Source organism: Osmerus mordax, chromosome 14 (genome assembly GCF_038355195.1).
Source record: "Osmerus mordax isolate fOsmMor3 chromosome 14, fOsmMor3.pri, whole genome shotgun sequence".
Taxonomy (NCBI): Eukaryota; Metazoa; Chordata; class Actinopteri; order Osmeriformes; family Osmeridae; genus Osmerus; species Osmerus mordax.
In genome coordinates this window covers 2895400-2913505 of record NC_090063.1, presented here as the reverse complement: position 1 = coordinate 2913505, position 18106 = coordinate 2895400, and the positions used below count along the sequence as shown (strand labels likewise).

Below are 18106 nucleotides of genomic sequence, written 5' to 3'. Positions count from 1 at the left end.
ATAACCTCCTCCCACCCCACCACCACCACAAACCCTACTCGGCTGTGACCCCTATTCACCCATAAAAGACCTCCACTCCTCCTCTCCCCCGTCTTCTCCTCTCTTCTCTTCTCGTCTTTTCTCCTCAACTGGATATTTTTCATCAGCGCCATGTAGAGTATGTGAAGGTCGTCAGAGCAATCTCCATCCCTTTATCAGTACCCCCCCCCTCCAGTCCATAACATAACCCCCCCTCCCTTCCTACTCAATCTCCTGGTGTCCTCCCTTGTAAGGACAGGTGAAGGGCAGGAGAGGGTAATGAGAAGATGGATATAAAAGCCTTTATATGCTACTCCGACTCCGTTTACGGATGGGCGGGCGGACGGATACGGACGGATACGGACGGATACGATAGAATCTTTTTCGTTTGTGGTTCTCCTTAGGCTGTGGGTGCTGAAAACAATTCACTGCTACAATTCACTCGTTAGCGGACCAATCACAGCCAAGGCGGTATCCGTAACTATCGGAAAAGTTAGGAAATTCAGGAGGTGCACGTCGAGCTCTCCGGGGCTCTCCGAGGGCGTTCCACGTAGACTAAGGCGCTACCATGTGTCAGTTTTTTGGAAAACGGAGTACCCTAAATCGGCCTTAAGACTGTAAAAGAGATGGAGTTGTAGAGATTGTGTGTTATGGAGGGACTTTTGCTGCCACTGCCGGAGGGAGGAGCACACACTGAGAGACAAAGACATGGGACATGGAGACAGAGAGAGAACAGGAAACACAAGACTTCTAGGCTGTGAAATGGAGCAAGACAAAGAAAGAAAGAAAGAAAGAAAGAAAGAAAGGAGGAATGGATGGAAAGAAAGAGAATAGACGGCCCATATATCATGTATTATTACTCCACTCTCTGCTCATCTTTTCACTTTGAGAGAGAGGGGGGCAGACGGAGAGAGAGTGAGTGTAAGAAAGAATACAGATGGAAAGAGATATATTTACCTGCCCTATTTACTTTATAATACATTGAGTGTTTTTATATGTACAGACCCTCATGTACTACCTAATACCCTGCTGTGAAAATACACACACACTCAGAAAGAGAATTCTACACTTAACACAAGCTCCTGTATATGCCATAAAAACTTCAGATGAAAAGGACAAGCTCTTACAACACAAACCATACTTCAATCATACTCACAACCTCTCTCTCTGTCACACACACACACATACACACACACACTCAATAGGAGAGCCTTGTCAGGGTGTTAACACTGAAATCAATGCTTTCATTGCTGTAGATGTTAATGGAAGTGTAATGATACCCCACTCTCACAGAGAGCTAGACAGACCCTTCTACATGAGAAAGACATGCACAAGTATACACACTTGGAGGGACACATACACAGGACATACAATACACATGCAAACACACAGACTCCAATGTTGTCAGCTCGGCACTATAGACCTGCATAAAACTTTGCAATATGTATGGTGTGTCTGTTATTTGTGTGTGTCAGTCAGACACAGTTGCTGTACTTGTGACTGTGTGGCAGAGTAGCCTTTTCCCCCAGGCAGACTCTATCTATCACTGGTACTTAATTCAATCTGGGCCTTGGTCTCGACACACTCACACACACACACATACACTGCTACTGCGCCTGTTCCCAGCTAGCTGGCAAAGACACTGCCACCCCAAGAGAAAAGAGCGAGTGAGAGAGACAGAGACAACCAGAGAGAGAGAGAGAAAGACAGAAAAAGAGAGAGAGGGAAATGTAGAGACAACGGAGGAGAGAAACACAACTGAGAGTCTAGGGAAATAGGAGACAAAGAGACATGCAACCTGTATGAGTGTGCGAGTGTACGTTACAGTAATCGTTGTGTATGTGTTAGTGTATTAGTGTGTGTGTTCTGATAGAGGGACTGTCCTGACTGACCATGCGTGTGTGTTGCAGCTCAGCCTCTGAGGACCTGGGCTGTAGGCGTGGTGACTTCAGCCGAAAACACTATGGCTCCGTCGAACTGGTGAGTTACACACTCTTGCCACTTATTATTATTCTGTGTGTGCGTGTCCTTCTTTCTCTGCGCTCCAACTCCCACTCCCCTCACCCAACCCAAACTCTCCACCCCCCTTTGCAAAGATTGTTCCTTCACCTTTCCCCCCTCCATCTTTTCTCTCTCATCACTCCTCTTCATGTCCGGCCCCCTTTTTATTTCTGTCCTGTCCCTATTTTTTTTCCCTTTGGTCGTTGTGTAGGGAGGAAGGGAGGGGAGGACACGTAGGAAGGGAAGGAGGGAGAATGAGTCATAAGTGTTTGGGTGTGGTCTGTCGTGATGAGCATAGCCATCAGGTCCTACATAGACTGAGGCATAGGACTGCTGCCTCAAAACACACACAGGCACACACACACACATGCACAGACACGCACGCATAGTTTTTTGTTGCAGAGTTTTAGCACTGTGGTTTATTACCCTTATGTTGAGTCATGACTGTGCTATTAGTGGGTGTGTGAGTGTGTGTGTTTGTGTGTATGGCGAGAATGGAACTGTATGGAGCCTGCCTGTCCTGATAAGCAACAGGCACAGGAAGTTGTGGAGTGCCGCACAGCTATGTCACTTCCTGCCCGAGACAGTGTGTGTTTGTTTGGGTTCTGTCTGATTAGCCCTGGTTCTTACTACTTGCTGCCTATCTGTTAGCTCCAGCGGCATGGTAAAGTGTGTGTGTGAATGTGTGAAAGTGTGAAGGCATGTATGCCTTCACACTTTAGATCATTATCGCAATAACATTGTGATTAGATTGGGTAACAACATATGTGTGTGTGTGTCTACCACCTGGGATGGTAGTATGATACTAGTACACATGATGCAGCTGGAACCAGGTGCGTTTGTTCTGATTCCCAAGGCTCTGAACGCGGCCTGTCCTACTATCTATTTCAACTGTCAGATTGAAAGAAAGAGAAAGAAAGAAGATAAAGAAAGAGTGGAAAGAGAGAGTCAACAGAAGCACAGATGGATTCTGAATCATTTTATTTGAGGGGATCTTTAAAACGATGTTGTGACTTGCCAGCAATCATGTTGTCATCACCTCTCGTTCACTACATAGGCACAGATGCCTCCAAGAGGTGGCATCCACCTTAACTTTACAAGGCTGCGGCAACAATATGATTCACACACGCACATAAATACACACAGACGCCAGGTCTCTCTGTAGGAGCTGGCTTAGGCTCAGTTTCATCCATGCTGCAGGGAAGCTACGGACTGATAATTAGAGCTTGCATCCGAACTGTTCTAATGTTAGGTAATCAAATGTGTAATTAATTTAGCCGGTTGTCTGGTGAGATAGCAGCACTGTAGAAAAATTGCCCTGTGGTTTGAATTGTAATTGTTTGTTTTTTTGTGGTCTTCATGGTTGGTAGTGTTACTCCAAACTCATTAAACAATGCTGGGACAGAATAGCTTTCATCATAATTCTGAGCAAAAATCCCCATTAAAGAGACCAAGAGAGAGAAAGCGTGTGTGATGACTTTACACAGAGCCTTAAAAGAGAGAGCGGGGGGGGGGGGGGGGGGGGGTAGATACTGTAGTTTCATTTTCCTAATACAACAAGGGACAAAGAGAAATGTGTAAACACATACACATTTATACACACTCACAAGTTAATTTGCATGCATATTTACATATAATACGCATAGATTCGTAGGCTGGGTTAGGGTGTCTCAAAACTCCAGATTAGAGACTGTTAGGTAGAGGGACAAATAAAGACTCAAGGCGGGAGAGAGGGGGAGAGAGAGAGGTTGATATACAGTAGGGTGAGGGTGATATCAATAATTTTTTTAATAGAATCTAAGGACTCCCGCCATCCCTTCCCCTCTCCCTTTCTCCTCCTTCCCTCTTCCTTTCTCTCTCCCTTCTCCCTTCCTCCCTCGTCCATCTCTCTCTCTCTCTCCCTCCCTTCCTGCCTCTATCATTCACTCTCTGCCTTCCTCCCTCTATGCCTCCCTCCCTCTAGCCTCCCTCCCTCTAGCCTCCCTCCCTGTCTCTACCTTTTCCTCTCTCCCTCCATCTGCAATCCAGTGTCTGCCATTAGCACCCCACTGCCACTCTGGTGACCAACCTCAAGTCAAGTGCCCCTCCTGTACATTCTGTAGCCACAGCACTAAGCTGAATACAGCATTAAGTCCATTTACACCTGTTACACTATCTGTGATGGCAGAATCAAACACGTATGAAGTAGATTTTGATTATTCTTCACTCCGTCTGCAGGGAACATCACACAGCCTTTGAACTGCTCTGAATAGCCCCGCAAAGCAACGAGGGAGGGGACGTAGTAGAGAGCTAAGGAGGCTGGTGTGTGTGTATGTTTGTAAATGTGACGGGCATATGCATGTGTGCTTGGTTGTTTATGTGGAAATGATTTCATAGTTGCTGGTGTGTGTGTACGCGCACACGCACACATGATAGAGAGACAGGAGATTTGCTGTGGGCACAGAGTGTGTGTGTGTGTATGTGTCCCTCAGATTGTGAATAGGCAGGTACGGCAATAGGAGCTGACGCCTCCATTACCAACACACACACACTCCTCCCAGGGGTGACGGGGTTGATGTGTGTGTGTGGGCAGGAGGGAGGGGGGTCACTGTCACTTCACCAGCTTGATGACCAGGTGACAGCTCCATTTCAAGTCTGCCTCCTGCTGTTAGCATCATTTCCTGAGAGACCGTTGACTGCTGTGTCACGCACATCATCTACCCTCTACTTACATCTGTGTGTGTCGCTCTGCTCGTCTTTCACACATGCCCTGTCTTTTTCTTTCTCTCCTTCCTTCGCTCTCTCCCTCTCTTTCTGGTATGACACAGTCCTCTCCGTCAGAGCTGGAGCACAGTCTGTCAAGATGAAAACCATCTCCCATCAAACATTCATGTGTGCTCTGCTTTGCTCTGGCCCGCTCCTGCTGAGGCCCTGTGATCCCCAGGCTTGCCTGGAGGGGGCCTTCCCTTATACAAGTACCCTGAGGCAGCCATGGCTTCCCTGCAGGGCCCCCTAGGTGTGGTCTGCTTCTCGTACCAGTCATTATTCTGGCAGAAGACTGAAAGTGGTTATGTCACTGTGTGTGTGTGTGTGTGTGTGTGTGTGTGTGTGTGTGTGTGTGTGTGTGTGTGTGTGTGTGTGTGTGTGTGTGTGTGTGTGTGTGTCTGTGTGTCTGTGTGTCTGTGTGTGTGTCCGTAGGTGTGTTTGACCAGTTGAATGACATCATGAATTCAAACATCATTTTTCTGAGTGTCCTTATCTATTTTGAATATCAATAATAAAATATACCTGCAAGCAGCGATCCGGGTTCCTCCTCAAAATGGCAAAATATTATAAAAATGTACATTGTAGAAGGTCAAGAGTTGGACAACAAGAGAGCAAAATAAATTCATGCTTGGCGAATAACAAAAGGCTGAATGGAGATTCAAATTTAAGATTATGTGGTTGCAAGTCAGCCTCTCTATCCTCTCTGCTACACATCAACTGTTGAGATTTGATCAATAGAAAGGGCAGTATTAGCTTTGGTCAGCTTTGGGACAAAGTTTAAGCAGCTGTAATTCAGTCATCTTTTGACATATCAAAGTTAAATTGTTTATGGTACTTAAGAGTGATGTCATTTTGAACCCTATTAGGTTTGAAAAACCATCAGTCAAAATTATATTTGATTTATTGACACAAAGATATTGAGGCAATGTGGACATTTACATATAAATACACCCCTTTCAGCCATTTTGCATTTCATTCCTTATTCCGTTTGACCCTATAGGACGACATGTATTCTACACATGTATACCAAGTTTGAAGACAATTGGATTACGGGTCAAAAGGAGAACAGTTTTGTAGGTTTACCCAAATTTTTACTGTACAGCAAAATCTATCATGGCGGACCTTATGGGTCTTTGAGGATTTTTTGTTTCCCATGAGAAATAAGGCATGTATAACAATTTTCAGGCATTTTGGAGAAATGGGGCGCAGGGGAAGTCACATAGACTTTGGGCGTGGCTTACAGGTAAGCCACGTATGTGGGCCATTAGCGATCTGGGAGTAGTGAGTGACCTGTTGTATCATTGGGCCAAATTTGAATACATTTGGCCAAGAACATTTTGAGATTTTGAGCCATTTCACGGAGAAATATAATAATAATAGGAATACTAACAAAAACATTAGGTTCCCTCCTACCGGAGGAACCCTAATAATCATATTCTAGCCCCAGTATGTCCAAGCTCACTTCAGTATAGGAGTGTTGTGTGTGTGTGGTGATGTTGCTGGTGTGCGATGGTGGGGATGTCGCTGTTGTGTCCACATCCTATGTGAGTTAGGGGTCAGTAGAGTTGAATGGAAAGGACTAAAGGCTTTTAGTTTGGAATTGAATAGGATTATACTGACATAGTCATAAATCTGCCCAAGGTAAACAAGCCTGTGCAGGTTAGGAGAAAGGTAGCTAATAGCATTGATTCTTCATTTATGTCCCAGTGATCACTGGAAGACCATCAGGGGTCCCCCAACCCCAGACCTCTTTATCCCCCGCAGTCAAATGTGATCAGGGACTGGCTATTTTCCAAGTGTGTGAGCGGAAATTTACGAACACTTAGCTTGCTTATTCTGATTTCAACAACACCTGTTCTCTCTCTCTCTTTCCCTTTATCTCTAGCTCTATGTTTCTCTCTGTCTCCCCTTGTTTTCGGTTTGTCTTCCTCTCTGGTTAACATTCACCTATTTCTCTCTGTATCTCACAAGCCTCCTCACACTCACTCTATCAGCTATCTCTGTTCTTACCTCCCTTTCTCTGTGATGGTGAGATCGTCACTCCTAGAAAGGTCACAGTTGACAACTTCCTCACCCACCTTATACACAATACCCACAGCTGACATAGGCTTCCCCTGTGGCATTTTACACTACAGTAATACATACCACACCATATAGGAACCTGTAGTACAATGCTGCTTGTGGAATATTCCAGAAAACAGGAAGGCAGAAAATAGATTTCTATAAAGAGGTCTCACTGAGAGTGTGACCCCCCCCCCATCCCCAGTATTCTCTCCCACATCTTTCTACTCTTCTTCTTTCCTTAACATGTTCCTTTCTGTTAGTCTCTTTTCTGTACATCTTCATTCCTTTCTCATGTGCTTGCCACTCACCTCCCTACCTCCTCTCTTTTTCTCTTCCCCTCTCTCTATCCCTCTCTACTCCCCTCCCCATCCTCCTTATCTCCCTTTCTCCCTCCCTCCCCCTCCTCAATCTTCCTCCTTCCCTCTCCTCAATCTTCCTCTCTCCCTTCCTCCTCCATTCTCTCTCTCTGGATCTCTCTTTATATCTATCTCTATATCTATCTCACTATCTTTCTAACTCTCTCCGTTCCCTGGTTCTCTTCAGTGAATCGTGTGGGCATGAGCAGTCTCTCTGATTAGAGCTCTTCTTTATCATTCAGGACAATAGCATTGATCTGTTCCCTCTCTTTTCCCTCTCTATTTCACCCCTCTCTCACTTCCTCTTTCTCACTCTGTATCTCACACTCTTACATTCTCTCTCGCCTCTCTCTCACTCACTCACACACGCACACATTCTGTCTCTTTTTCACTTTTTGTCTCTCTAAATGTCTCTCAAACACACGCACACAATCGTTCTCCCTGCACTACACTTCTTTGTGCAGGCCTCAGGGAAATTACACAGCCTCTTATAACTGCTGAGGGTTCAATTGAGTTTGTGAAATGTTCAAGTCCTGTCTCAAAGGGTAGCTATTTAAGGTGTGTGTATGTATGTGCATGTACACCCTCTAAACACTAGACCCCCTTAACCATGGGTTAATACTGTTGGGACTGTCATCCTTTATTATTCCATTTTTGTGTTGCCATTGCTTTCTCTCTCTTTCCCAGTGGCCGTATATTTCTTCATCCCTTTTTCCTTTTTCTCCTGCCTCTCTCTCTCTCTCTCTCTCTCTCTCTCTCACTCTCTCACTTTGTAAATATACTGAATATTTCCCCTTCTCACTCTTTCTATCCTCTCTCTTTCTTTCGGTGCTCTTTATTGGCTTTGTTTTGTTAAAGCACGGAGGTGAAGACCGTACAGTCCCCCTTCCACTCTCACACATCTCCTCTCCCCGCCCCCCCTTCCACCCCTTCCACCCTGTCCACTCACCACCTCCCTTCCCCAGCCAACCACACAGGGGATCAGGATAGAGCAAGCTTTTCCTCTTGTGCCATTTTGCTTCTGCATGATTTAGAGGATGGGTAGTGTACACACAAACACACACACAAACACACGTAGGCACACCAGTACACATCTAGAGATTCCTTTGCACTCATAAGGCAGACAAAGGTATCTCTCTTTCTCTTAATCTCTTTGCCTCTCTTTGAATAAACAATGAATGAATAAACATGAATAAACAATACTAGTGTTTTGAACCTCTACTTTCTTATACACACAAATGTATTCTCTCACTCACCTTCTGTCTCTCTCACTCTTTCTCTGTCTCTTCCTCTTTCTCACTCTGTCTTTCTCCTTATCGCCCTCTCCTTTTACTCTGTTTCTTTCTCTCTCTCTCTTTCTCTCTAGAGGGGGGGGGGGGAGAGAAAGAGATGGAGAGAGAAGGAAAGAGAGTGCAGTGCATTGACATTTATTTTCCATTGTTATCTCTTCTCTCTGTCTCTTCCTCTATCTCACAAACCAGGACAGAACCTTACAAGACAAAAACCTCTCCCACCAGCACCAGGAAACATGCTGAGTCTATGTGTCTACAGACTTATTATTATGCATGTTTGAGTAGAGAAGAGGAGAGGCAAGGTTCTTTTCTCTCTTTACTCTGTAGGTAGACTTGAATGTTGTTAGTACATGATTTTGCTCAATTCCCTGTGCAGAGACTGGCTGATTGTGGGTTGAATATGGCAAGAATGGTCAAAGTGATGTTTAGTGATAAGACTAGGTATTAACATTGTACATTTATGCAATAAATCACGAAGCTTGTGTTTCAAAATGAAGGCTTAAGAGGGAATAGAGAGAGAGAGATGCACTGCCGCCAAACACTGTCACAGGGGTACAATTGTGTACTTGTAGTTCATTTGGATAAAAGTGTCTGCTAAATAAATAAATGTAAATTTTAAATGTTCATGTATGAACAATGGTCTACATTTCATTTACAGTAATATACATCGATCAACTGTTAGAAACTGTACACATACATGACAACAATTAGGGGATGATGTTACACCATGAGGTGTAAAAACATTTAAATGTCTCCGTAGAGAAAAGTATGCAAAACAGGGCAGCTCCCACCAAACAGTTTCCATGAGGTTTGCTGTCCACAACATGAAAAGATGCATGGGCTGCATGAATCACACTGTGAGGCACACACAAATACATGCACTCACATGCACACACACTTCCATTTAGTGCTCTCTCCTCCTTGTAACTTCCTGTTCGTCCTTCTCTTGATGTTCACTTAGGCTTACATTGAAAAGCCCTCACACACATTTTGCCTGAAACATACTCACAAGCCATACACATTTGTGGTTTCACATATGCACACAGGCTCTATACATACGTTCATGCACATACACAGGCTTCTCTCACGCACACCTACTTATGCTGAAACACACCCCTTTTCTGTGTCTGGTGACATGTTAGCAATGCAGAGACCTTTTTAGGCTCAGAGGAGAAGATGGAGAATAGTGGAAAGGAAAGGAGAGGAGTGGAAAGGAGAGGAGAGGAGATGAAAGGAAAACAAAGGAGATGTGACAATAAGAGAATAAGGAAATTCAGATCAGAGATGGATAAGATGGAGATAGTAGAGAGCGATGGACAGAGTGATGGTAGGGAGACAGGGAAGAATGACAGAGGGACGGAGTAAGGGGTTAAGAGAGCGACAGGGAGCAGAGAGAAAGAGATATCGTATTCCGTTGCCTGGCAACCAGGCATTGTTCGCTCTAAGGGGTAAAGGGAGGGGGGGGGGGGGGTTGAGGAGGGGCGGGGTTTTTTCATTTTTCCACTGTGATCACAGAAGATGGCATGTTGATGGTGAGACAGGTGAATGCGGCATGGATACTTCAGAGCCTGCACTGAATGTCTCCTCCAGTCCTCTCCTCCTTGCTTTTCTTTCTTTTCTTTTCTAATCTCCTACTCTCATCTTTATCTCTTCCCTCTCTCTTGTCAATCCCCACTTTTTTCCCATAGCTCTTCATCTACCGCCCCCCCTCCCAACCTCTCTCTCTCTACTCTCCATCCTATCCCCCTCTCCTCCTCCCTTCGTCATCATCTGGCTCCAGCTGGTCCTCTGTTGTCACTGGATGGTCCTTTTAAACAAAGATCTGTATCATTATTGTTAATGAGAGCACAGCAACAACACAACACAACTACACAGCACACCACCAACAAACTCCCAAAACAAAACAACAACTGAACAGGCAGGAACAGGAAATACATGCTGAGATACAGGTGAAATAACACAGCACTGTTTGTCCTGTTTGCCTCTGTTTGACTCTGACTCTGTTCTCTGTGCTCGGGACAGAGGGATTGCTTGGGGACAGAACTCTGTATAGAAACTGTTCTTTTAGGAGAAACACCTGGAGCTGACATGCCAAGACTCAGACTGGAGTTCTGTAGCATAGAACACATTGTTCAGTTCTAATGGGCTGTTCTGTCTCCCTCTTTTCACAGTTTCTCTCTCTCTCCCTCTCTTTGGTTTTGTCTCTATGTCCTGACCACAGAGAGGTGAGTCAGCAAATAGTTGATGAGCATACTGGCTAGGGGAGAGCAAAGGATAAAAAGATCAACAAAGAAAACAAAAAAAGAGGTAAAGGGTGTCAGCAGAGGGGGCAGATGACATTAGAATAACGAGGAAGAATGACAGAGTGTGAACCAGATGTATGTTCAGTGTAGGTTGCAGGTCCTCTGCTGATGGCTGCTAGTGTAGCATGACCAGGTGTCTTCTGTGTTCCTCCTGCTAACATCATGCCACTTGCCGCTTCATTCAGATGCTTCCTCTGATTGACGCTGTCTCATTTCAAAAGTTTTGTCTGATCTTTCTCCCTCCTATTATCCCTCTTTCCCGTCCCTCAATCCGTCCTACCTTTACTCGCCTCCCTCCCTCCCTTCCCCTTTCTTGCTCCCCTCCACATCTCTGTGCCTCCAACCCTCCCTTCCTGCCCCTCTTCCCTTCTCATCTCTCCAGCTGATCTCCAGTGATGCAGACGGGGCCATTCAGAGGGCTGGACGCTTTAGAGTGGAGAACGGCTCATCAGATGAGGTGAGGGGCCCTGGACCTCTGGCAAACACACGCATGCACACACGCGTCCCAAAGCTCACCCACAGTAGAATACAATTCTCATTCTCTATAATGTTAACCCTGTAAGACTCGGTTTAAAATTACAACATCACTTTTAGCTCTCTAATTGCTCATTTCTTTTTTTGAAAGACCACATTTACATCATATTGTCTTGCCTTGCAATGCTATTGGAAAAATGTGGTCTTTCAAAAAAAAGAAATTAGCAATTAGAGAGCTCAAAGTGATGTCGTAATTTTTCAACCAGGGGTCTTATTAAGACTCACCTGCTTTTTACCTCCGTCTTCATATTGGTATAAGGATTATTCTTGCCGCCTTTTTTTCTGTAAATGTTTTCACTACATAATATACATTATTCCTCAGGCCCCCCACCCAACCCCCATTACACACACACACATAGACATACACACATACTCAAAAACACACACTCAAGGAAAGGGGAGAATAGCTGTATTTCAGCAATTGAGCTATGATCGATACCACCCTGTAAAATCCATGCTTTACATTTCATATCGTTTTTTATTTTATTTGCTTGACACTGACACATTCCTAGACACTTTGAATATAGGAATGTCATCATGCTTGCTAAAACACTGCACATCAACAATATCAATTGCAGTCCATGGCCCCTCCGGTGTGCTGGTGAGGAGGGGTGTCCATTTTCAGCCTTTATTCCATTCAGCAACCCCCTGTGCTCAAGCACCTAGCAGTCGCCATGGCGACCTTAAATGTTTTCTCTACAAACAAACCTTTTCCTTATCTCTTCTCCAACCTCATCTCATGTCAGCAAATATGTGTGTTTAACTGTGTGTGTGTGTGCGTGGGTATGTATGTGTTCTTGCACCTGTTTGCGTCTGTGTGTGTGTCTGTGTTTGTGCGTACATTTGTGTAGCATGGTTTGCTTGTTTAAGAATAAATATACCTGATCTATAATCAGTTATTTAGTTAGAGGGAGGCACCACCTCGACTTCGAGGTGGTGCCTCCATCGAGGAATGTATTTTAAGTATAGCCTACTAATCAATAATTCGAAGGGATGAATACTTTAAAAGTAGAGCAGATCAGGTAACATTGACAAATATGAATGCGAGTTAATATTATACATCATGATTTAGTTAAGAAAATGTTATTATAGAATGATCAATACTGGAGAGGTTATGGGTTAGTACTTGAATTTGGATAGTAAAATGAACAAATGGGATACACATTTACATTTAGTCATTTAGCAGACGCTCTTATCCAGAGCGACTTACAGTAAGTACAGGGACATTCCCCCGAGGCAAGTAGGGTGAAGTGCCTTGCCCAAGGACACAACGTCAGTTGGCATGACCGGGAATCGAACTGGCAACCTTCGGATTACTAGCCCGATTCCCTCACCGCTCAGCCACCTGACTCCCTTATAGATACACAATGGATATGTAACGGTAACCCTAAAAGTGAGGTTATTTTACTTCTAATCTAAATCACACACCGACAAATTAAACCACAACATGCCAATTTCACAAGTAAGAAATATAGCTAGTCGCAGTTACTTTTGTCGTGTAAAGAAGAGGGGTCAAAGTTCTGTGGTCGTCCTCAAACGGTCCGTTAGAACAAACTTAAGGATCTTTCGTCAAAGTTCCTTGTAATCCAGTGAGATTGAGTTATGTGAGCTTGCTTCTTACGAAGAATAGGTTAGACAGTGTCGCAAACACTTCAGGTAAATTCCTATAAAAAAGCGGGGCCAATTGTTCGTTGTGGGTTTTATAATCCATAAGAAAAGGGAGGTGTTTTTGTGAAGGTGAATCCGTCCATTGGTCAGTTACTCAAGATGGGCGTTCCTGGGATTCACGTATAGGTGTGAAATGGCCAGTAACTTTGGGTTCAGGGCTTAAAGTGTTCATGCATTGCTTATACTTCCAAATATAACTATACAACGTTGAAAAATGGATTTGTTAGTAGAATTTAATTATATGGATACCAAGATTGACTGACTTATCTCTCACCTGAAGGGAAGTTACGATCAAACATCAATTAAAACAACATTTTTAAATATGAGAAAAGCACACATTATAACACATCAATTACTGTCATCGAAGTATCCCTGAGTCGTGTGGTCCTTGAGGAATGTTTGTAAATCCATAAATGGTCAGTTTTCCTCAGACTCCTTTGTCTACTGGATAACTGAATACTGTAGGGCCATGTGCTCCTCCTTCTGACCCCATGCTGAGCAAGTGGGGAGTAGGACCCTTTGAAGCCTCGCTTGAAATATAAGGAAGTGATAAACCCTTTCTTCTTGTCGGGGGTAGGAGAAGGGTTTGTGAGTCTTACTGTGGTTTACCAGGCAATCTGGTTTGGTTTGCTCTGGTGGTCAGACTGGTGCCTTTGTTTGTCTGTTGATTCTGTGTTACATGTGTGTGTGTATGTGTATATGTGGGTGTGTACGTGTGTGTGAAGCAACTCAATGAGAAGGAGGTGTATTGATTTTAGGGGACTTACGGATGGCTTAACAGAGGCATTGACGGGAGGAGATCTTGAGATAACACAGGATATTCTCCTCTCTCCATCTCCACACCACAACCTGTGGACACAACTCTTTGCGCATGTGTGTTTGTGTGCAGCCTTGTTTAACTATTCTTGTTGGGACCAGAAGTCACCCTTTTAAGAACATTAAAGCAAGGGTAAAATGATTTATTTCTGAGAACATTTTCTTGGTCCTCACAAGTTCAAATGCTATTTCTAGGGGCTTTTAGGGGGTTAATGGTTGAGATTAGCATTAGCGATAGTTAGAATTTCATTAAAGATTAGGAGTTAGTAATAGTTTTTAGGGTGAGGTTAAGGGTCTACATGATGTTTTTGTGTTACGGTGGGAGTTAGGGTTTTGGGAAAAGATTAGATAAGATACTTTATTAATCCCCAGACTGAGAAATGTGGGTGTCACAGCAGCCACAAGACAGGTGAAGAAAATGGAGATAGTAAGTAGTAAAATACGGAATATATTACAGTTTTTCACAATTGTTAACACACAAAAAGCAAAAATTTGGCACAATTTTCACAACCTTAACTTCATGTACCACTTGCTCGACCCAATTTGGCACTACTTCACACTCCCTTATCTGCATTAGACTCTGACTTTCCTTGTTTACACACTGATGTCAATTACACATCACCTTGTTGTCAAAACACGACACACAATGTTCAGTTGTTGCACACATTCATTTCTCAAGTAAAGTCTCAAAGCATCAACACACAAATATTCAAATCTCTAAACACTCAGGTCTGGTGAGCAATTTGCGATCAGGACTGCAGCATAAAAAGGGCCTTGAGCCTCTGTTTCTTTTGGAGAACAATGGAGAACTTACAGTAGAACATATCAACAACCAGAGAAGGAGAGGGGTAAGAGTGAGAGGAGGAAGAGGAGGAGAAGGAAGAGGACAAGGAAGAGGAGGGAGAGGATGACAAGGAGGAGGATAAGGAGGAGGAAGAGGAGGACGACAAGAAGAAGGAGGATGAGGAGGAGGAGGAAGAGGAGAAGAAGAAGGAGGATGAGGAGAAAGAAGAAAGAGAATGGTGATCTCTAATGAGATTCGGGCCACCATGGTTGACCATGTGCTCAACCATGGTTTGAGCATGAGGGAGGCTGGCCAGAGGGTCCAACCAAATCTCAGCCGCTTCACAGTTGCTACCATCATTAGAACCTTTAGAATGGAGAACAGGTATGAATTATATTTGCCTTGTGTACTGAAATACTGCATATCAATAGAATACAGTGTGCTCACTGTATTTGTTTTTTGCAGGACTGAAAGAGAACTACACCGTGGAGGAAGAACATGCACTTTCACAGCCGAACAGGAGACTGACATTGTGAAAATGGTTTGTGAAAACAACACTATCACACTCCAACAGATACAACCAGGATCCTGGCTGAATGTCGTGGCATGGTCGCCACATTCAGAAACATGGGGGAATGGAATACCCCAAGAATGCCATGCAGATGAAACAAGTGTACAGGGTCCTATTTGACTGAAACACAGACCACATCAAGGAGTTACAGCAAGAGTTTGTGCTTGTAAGTCCCATACATTCAGCACTGACACATGCATGTATTGTACCTGTAATCCAATAGTTCTTTTTCTACAGTGTCTCACTGTAGCCCACTGTGTTGACCCATCTGTGTCCATACTATAACTTGCATTACCATGCTGTCTGTTCCAGCGGATCCAGGAGCATGACACAGCTAATGAGCTATATGAATACATGTTCATTGATGAGGTTGGATTCAACCTGGTGAAGAGGAGGCGCCGGGGCAGAAATGTAATTGGCCAGCGCGCCATTGTTGAGGTCCCCGGCCAGCGTGATGGGAACATCACTTTGTGTGCTGCAATGGGTTGAGCAGGCCCGTTGACAGTACTGTACTGTTCAGAAATAAAACTTTTTTGACGCATATGTGTGCTGTTTTATGTTTGAAAAAATTAGGCCTACACTGAGACATTTTACAAAAGTTGAAATGGCTCATTCCCCAGAGTCATTCGTGGTGTGTTCCATTTCTAGAATTGTGTTTTCAATTTTGCACTACTGTGTGCTGTGAATGCTTAGTAGTGTTCAGCAAATGCTTATTGTGTGTACTGTTATGAATGGTATGTGTGTGTCATTTGAAAATATGGCTGTGTGTACCAAATGAGAACACAAGTTGCATTTTGTGAATAGGTAAGAAATTTGATGGCAAAGAGTCATCTTGCAAAGGGAGTGTCAGGTTTAGCATTTTGTGTGTGAGGTTTTCAGTTTTGTGTGTGCAGTTTTGAGAAAGTTGTTATTGTTTTGAGAAACGTGTGTTAACAATTGTGAAAAACTGTAAGAATATAGTAAATACATATATAGCAATATATAGAGCAAGCTACTGTATATCATGTACACATGACTATATAAACATCAACAACAATGTACAGTCACAATACACATATAGACCATTTACATATCACATATGTACGGTATACACAATACAAAACAGGATGTTGCCTGATGCAAATGTGTGTATGACGCATATATGTAGTAGGGTTGTAATCAGCCTCTCCCATGGAGAAAACTGTATGGAGTCACTGTATTCTTTATGATGACATGGTAAAAATGTGCTCTGTGTGTTTGCACGTGTGATTCCCATAGACTACGGACTACACGCCAGGAACTTGGAGAAGAACCGATGTCCATCTGGAGAACCCAGAATATCACACCAGATGGTTCTTCAAATACTTCCTGGGGAAAGGTTCTGTTTTTCTCCATTGCTGTTTGCATAAGCATACACACAAACACACACGTGCACACACACATATGCACACAGCCAGAGGAGGCACACAGTAACCAGAATCTCATCCTAAAGGGCTAACACTATTAGTATTTAGCTGGCTCCTCCTGTAATCAGTCTGTCAACATGAGAAGTTATTTCTGCACACACACAAGACTGTAGACCCTGATCGGATGGCCATGATAAAAATGTGTTACCATCACTGCCCCTTTTCTAACGCTTCCTTCCTTGCACACTGCTTTGAGAGCGAGCTAGAAAGAGAGGGAGAGAGGTAAGGGTGCAGAGTTAATGGGTGGATGAGACAGAGGTGAACAAGAGAGAGAGAGAGAGAGAGAGAGAGAGAGAGAGAGAGAGAGAGAGAGAGAGAGAGAGAGAGAGAGAGAGAGAGAGAGATGGATTCCTCTGTCTAATTTGATTTTGAGGTCTCAAGCACACGTCCACACAAATACACACACAAACACACAAAACAGATGCTCAGTACCTAAACATTCCACATACATGACATTTTACATTTAGTCATTTATCAGACGCTCTTATCCAGAGCGACTTACAGTAAGTACAGGGACATTCTCCCCGAGGCAAGTTGGGTGAAGTGCCTTGTCCAAGGACACAACGTCATGTTGCGCAGCCGGAAATCGAACCAGCAACCTTCAGATTACTAGCCCAATTCCCTAACTGCTCAGCCACCTGACTCACATACATAATAATAAAAATAATCACCAGCCTTCCCCAAGGCAACAAACATTTCCTCTCGGATATGAGTAGTTACTTAGTGACAAACAACCAAACAAGCAATCTAATAGTGCTTTCAATTATAATGCATGTGTGTCAAGAGCAGCACTAGTGAAGATGTGTCACTGTCTAGCTGTTTATCTGCAACATTGGCTTTTGGATTCTTCAATGATAGAAACGAGACTACATGAAATAGTTACTCTGTCTCAACAGGCAGTTACAGTTACGACCCTCTTACAGGGGTGTACTGTAGGTGTGTAAACCCGTAGGTCTGTGCATGACGGGTGGTGGGGGAGGGTTTACCAGTGTGGAGGACATGATACTGTATGGATAGAGTTATCTGTATCTCTCTATACTTAAGTGTCTTCACTATTTGTAAAATTGATGAGAACATTTGAATTCCTCATAAATATATGATGTTATTTGTTCGTTCACTAAATTGTGATTGTGTGTTTCTCCCCCTCCAGTCCACCAGAACTACGTGGGTACAGATGCCGAGAAGAACCCTTTTTACCTGTCTGTGGTTCTGTCAGACCAGAACAACCAACGGGTCCCTCAGTACCGGGCCATTCTCTGGAGGAAGAGTGTGAGTATCACTGCTGTGTGTGTGTGTGGCCTTGTTTTACTACCCTTGAAATCCCCACAAGGATAGCAACATTCTCCTTTAGGGGACATTTTCTTGGTCCCCATATCAATTGCTATTTCTCTGGGATTTCGGTTTTTTAGGGTGTTTTGGGTTCAGTTTAGGGATAAGTCTGATTTACTGTTTTCACCTATCTTCTCTCTGCTCTCTTTATCTCTCAGTTTAATTAAATTAAATTATTCA

The 18106-nt window shown here is 43.8% G+C and overlaps 1 protein-coding gene across 3 annotated transcripts in view; it reads left to right on the top strand.

Moving 5' to 3' along the window:
* garnl3 (GTPase activating Rap/RanGAP domain like 3) overlaps window positions 1-18106 on the top strand; it is a 61604-nt gene that overhangs the window by 24112 nt on the left and 19386 nt on the right. For all 3 annotated transcript variants that reach the window (XM_067250952.1, XM_067250950.1, XM_067250951.1), the window contains 4 exons: window positions 1929-1998; window positions 11162-11236; window positions 16410-16509; window positions 17748-17866. In XM_067250952.1, coding sequence (XP_067107053.1) covers window positions 1929-1998; window positions 11162-11236; window positions 16410-16509; window positions 17748-17866 — 364 coding nt within the window. The remainder of the gene's footprint in view (window positions 1-1928; window positions 1999-11161; window positions 11237-16409; window positions 16510-17747; window positions 17867-18106) is intronic.